Source organism: Micropterus dolomieu, linkage group LG16, assembly GCF_021292245.1.
Source record: "Micropterus dolomieu isolate WLL.071019.BEF.003 ecotype Adirondacks linkage group LG16, ASM2129224v1, whole genome shotgun sequence".
In the NCBI taxonomy this organism is placed as follows: domain Eukaryota; kingdom Metazoa; phylum Chordata; class Actinopteri; order Centrarchiformes; family Centrarchidae; genus Micropterus; species Micropterus dolomieu.
The window spans coordinates 5588600-5591125 of NC_060165.1; the positions used below are offsets into that span (position 1 = coordinate 5588600).

The 2526-nt window shown below is 37.8% G+C and overlaps 1 protein-coding gene across 2 annotated transcripts; it reads right to left on the bottom strand.

Moving 5' to 3' along the window:
• Window positions 1–166: 166 nt before the first annotated feature.
• Window positions 167–2031, bottom strand: LOC123985010. Of its 2 annotated transcripts, XM_046072338.1 has the most exons (3): window positions 1146–2031; window positions 758–850; window positions 167–600 (listed from the first exon to the last, which is right to left on the bottom strand). In XM_046072338.1, exons 1-3 carry the CDS (start codon window positions 1369–1371, stop codon window positions 188–190), a joined length of 732 nt encoding a protein of 243 aa, XP_045928294.1. In that variant the 5' UTR covers window positions 1372–2031; the 3' UTR covers window positions 167–187. The 2 variants fall into 2 exon arrangements, with proteins under 2 accessions (XP_045928294.1, XP_045928295.1); XM_046072339.1 differs by lacking the exon at window positions 758–850.
• Window positions 2032–2526: the final 495 nt, after the last annotated feature.

The window sequence follows — 2526 nt, forward strand, 5'->3', positions numbered from 1 at the left end:
CTGAAGTTCACCAATCAGAATTTTTGTCCCCTTCACACACTACGCACACCCACCAACCAGAAGTTGCACAGTCAAGGAGGATGACGTGAATATAAAAGTCAAATGTCACAAATGATATTTGAAGATTTTACCATTAGGCAGTTGCCTTGGATCATATTGCAATTACGATTGCAATAATTGTGCAGCCCTAAATAAGACACTCAAAGAAATAGAGCTTACCACACTGGGAAAGAGCCCTCTCCACGACACAGGTTGTTGGAGGCAATGGCTGAAAGAATCCAGCTATTGTTGCATCCCTGTTGTGGAAAACATGGTTTCGGTGTATACTGACATCACAATCAGCACAAAAGAATGGTTGTGGTCGGCAGTCACGACAACGGACAGCAGCTGCACTGCTGCCACATTGTTGGCAGATCTGAGTGTTCACATTTTGTTGTGCCACCATGGTATTCACCAGACAGGGTCTCTCTTTCTCCCACCTCTCTGAGAGGAGACTCTTTCTAGTAGACCAGTCTGAGGAAGCTCGTGGTGGTGCTGGTGCCGTTTCCTGATCATCCAAGTCATCACCCTGTGAGTGGTTTAGCTCTTCAAGGAAAGTCTCTGTTAAAATAGTACATCATATTTAAAAACAATTTTCTACACTATCAAAGTGTGCAACATGTTGTCGGTTATTCTGTCGCAAAAACATGTAATTTACATTGTAATTATTAGAATCTATAAACATAATGAACTAATAGACACAAAATAAAGAACATACCAACAGTGTCAGGGAGACAGTAGTTGGTTATCTCAAAGCTGTTGTCCAACATCCTAGTATGAGAACTAGACTTACGACTGTAGCTGTGACTAGCTGTAGCAGAAAATAAAACCCAAATCAACCTTTACAGCATTACAATTCCATAGATTTTGACAATCTCATTTTATTCCACACAATGATACATACTTTTATTGGCCCAATTTCATTGTCTATACCACTTTGGATGATCATGAGTATGTAATAAAAACCTCATATCTCATATCAGACACATGACTGATTCATGTATTCAATCCCAAGTGGTAAAACAATCTATATCTCCGTTTTAGATCTATGTGAAAAATCACAGGAGTACGCCTTTAAGTAATATGACTGAAAAAAGAAAACTGACCCGTTTGGTTTCGGGATGATCTCGGTCTGTCATAGACAACATTTCCATCACTGTCTCTCTTCAGCCACCTGACAGGTTGATGGCTAGTGGATGGTGCTGCCTCCTGTTCTCCCTGCATCTTATTGATGAAATCATCCATGATCTGGAGTTCATAATTTAATTTAGAATGTTCAACAAGCTCATCAAGCTCATTAAGGACCTGTTTGAAATTGGAATTGTCACTCATGGTGAACAAGGACAAACAAGACAACACTAAAGGAATAGGGGGGAAGAGCAAAAGAGCAAGAACAACAGAGAACCAGACAGACTAACAACAATTAACTAGACAAAAGTGGCTCTTTAAAGTGCCTTTGTTTTTGCTTTGTAACGAAGCTGAGGTTTTGAAGTAAATGATGAAGGGACTAGGGAACCTGTTGAGAGAAGGGAAAGATAATAAATTCAGATTTGAAGATCATGCTACATACAACTACATAAATACTAAATAACTGAAAGGTTTAAGAACTTGAGAAAATGTTGGTCTAGTTTGCCCATGCTTTGGGCTGTGGTGGGGAGGTCTGTGGGTGCGTATAGTAATATTAGGCCAGAATACTGTAGGGCTGGTTGTTGCCTGCAAACTCACAATACAATAACTCACTAGTTATGGACTGATCTTGACACTCATGTCTGATATTGATACCAACCATTCAAAATGTCAGCTTGGCTGATAATCAGTGCCATTTTTAATATTTTTATGTTATTAATTATACTTGTATTAACAAGGAAACACATTTCTTTAACTTTTTCCCTGTGATCATTTTAATCAAAAAGTTCCCTCAGCAGTCATAGTAGTTTTAAACACTAGCTTTTAATTAACACTGATTTAATTTGTTAATGTGTTTTTTTATTTTCATGTCTATGCTTTCATAGCATAGACACAGTTATATAAGTTATATAAGTTACACTGACTAGCATGTGTATAAATGGGCACAAAACACTGGGCAAAGAGCAACGACACACAACCACAAGAAGAATCCCAACGCAGACATGCATTACAGCTAACACGGTATGTCTCAGTGTGAAAATCTTACATTCCCCTATGATTGTACCTTACATGATAATATGCGACAAAAATGAACTTGAATTCAATTAACTTAGCTAACTTTGCTAGCTTGCACATTTGGTGCAGTTCAAGCTATATTTTTAATAATGTCTTCTATCATTTCTCGTCATAAGAAAGAGCCACCTTACAAATCTAAAGTTTCTAAACACAATTTCTTGTCCTGATCCAACCGTTTTTGATGTGTAAACCGAGTGGAAAATCGCAATGGACCTTGGGATCGCCCATACGGTGACGTCAGCGTTATTAATTTAGAGGATTTAGTAAAAATAATAATTTTTAAAA

What these genes read in the sequence shown, in the direction of transcription:
- LOC123985010 (XM_046072338.1), bottom strand. Translation starts at nt 1,371, where the DNA reads ATGAGTGACAATTCCAATTTCAAACAGGTCCTTAATGAGCTTGATGAG. An exon ending in ATCATCCCGAAACCAAACGG is followed by an intron (nt 851 to 1,145) that starts GTCAGTTTTCTT and finishes TTTCTGCTACAG; the next exon opens with CTAGTCACAGCTACAGTCGT. An exon ending in CTGTCTCCCTGACACTGTTG is followed by an intron (nt 601 to 757) that starts GTATGTTCTTTA and finishes CTATTTTAACAG; the next exon opens with AGACTTTCCTTGAAGAGCTA.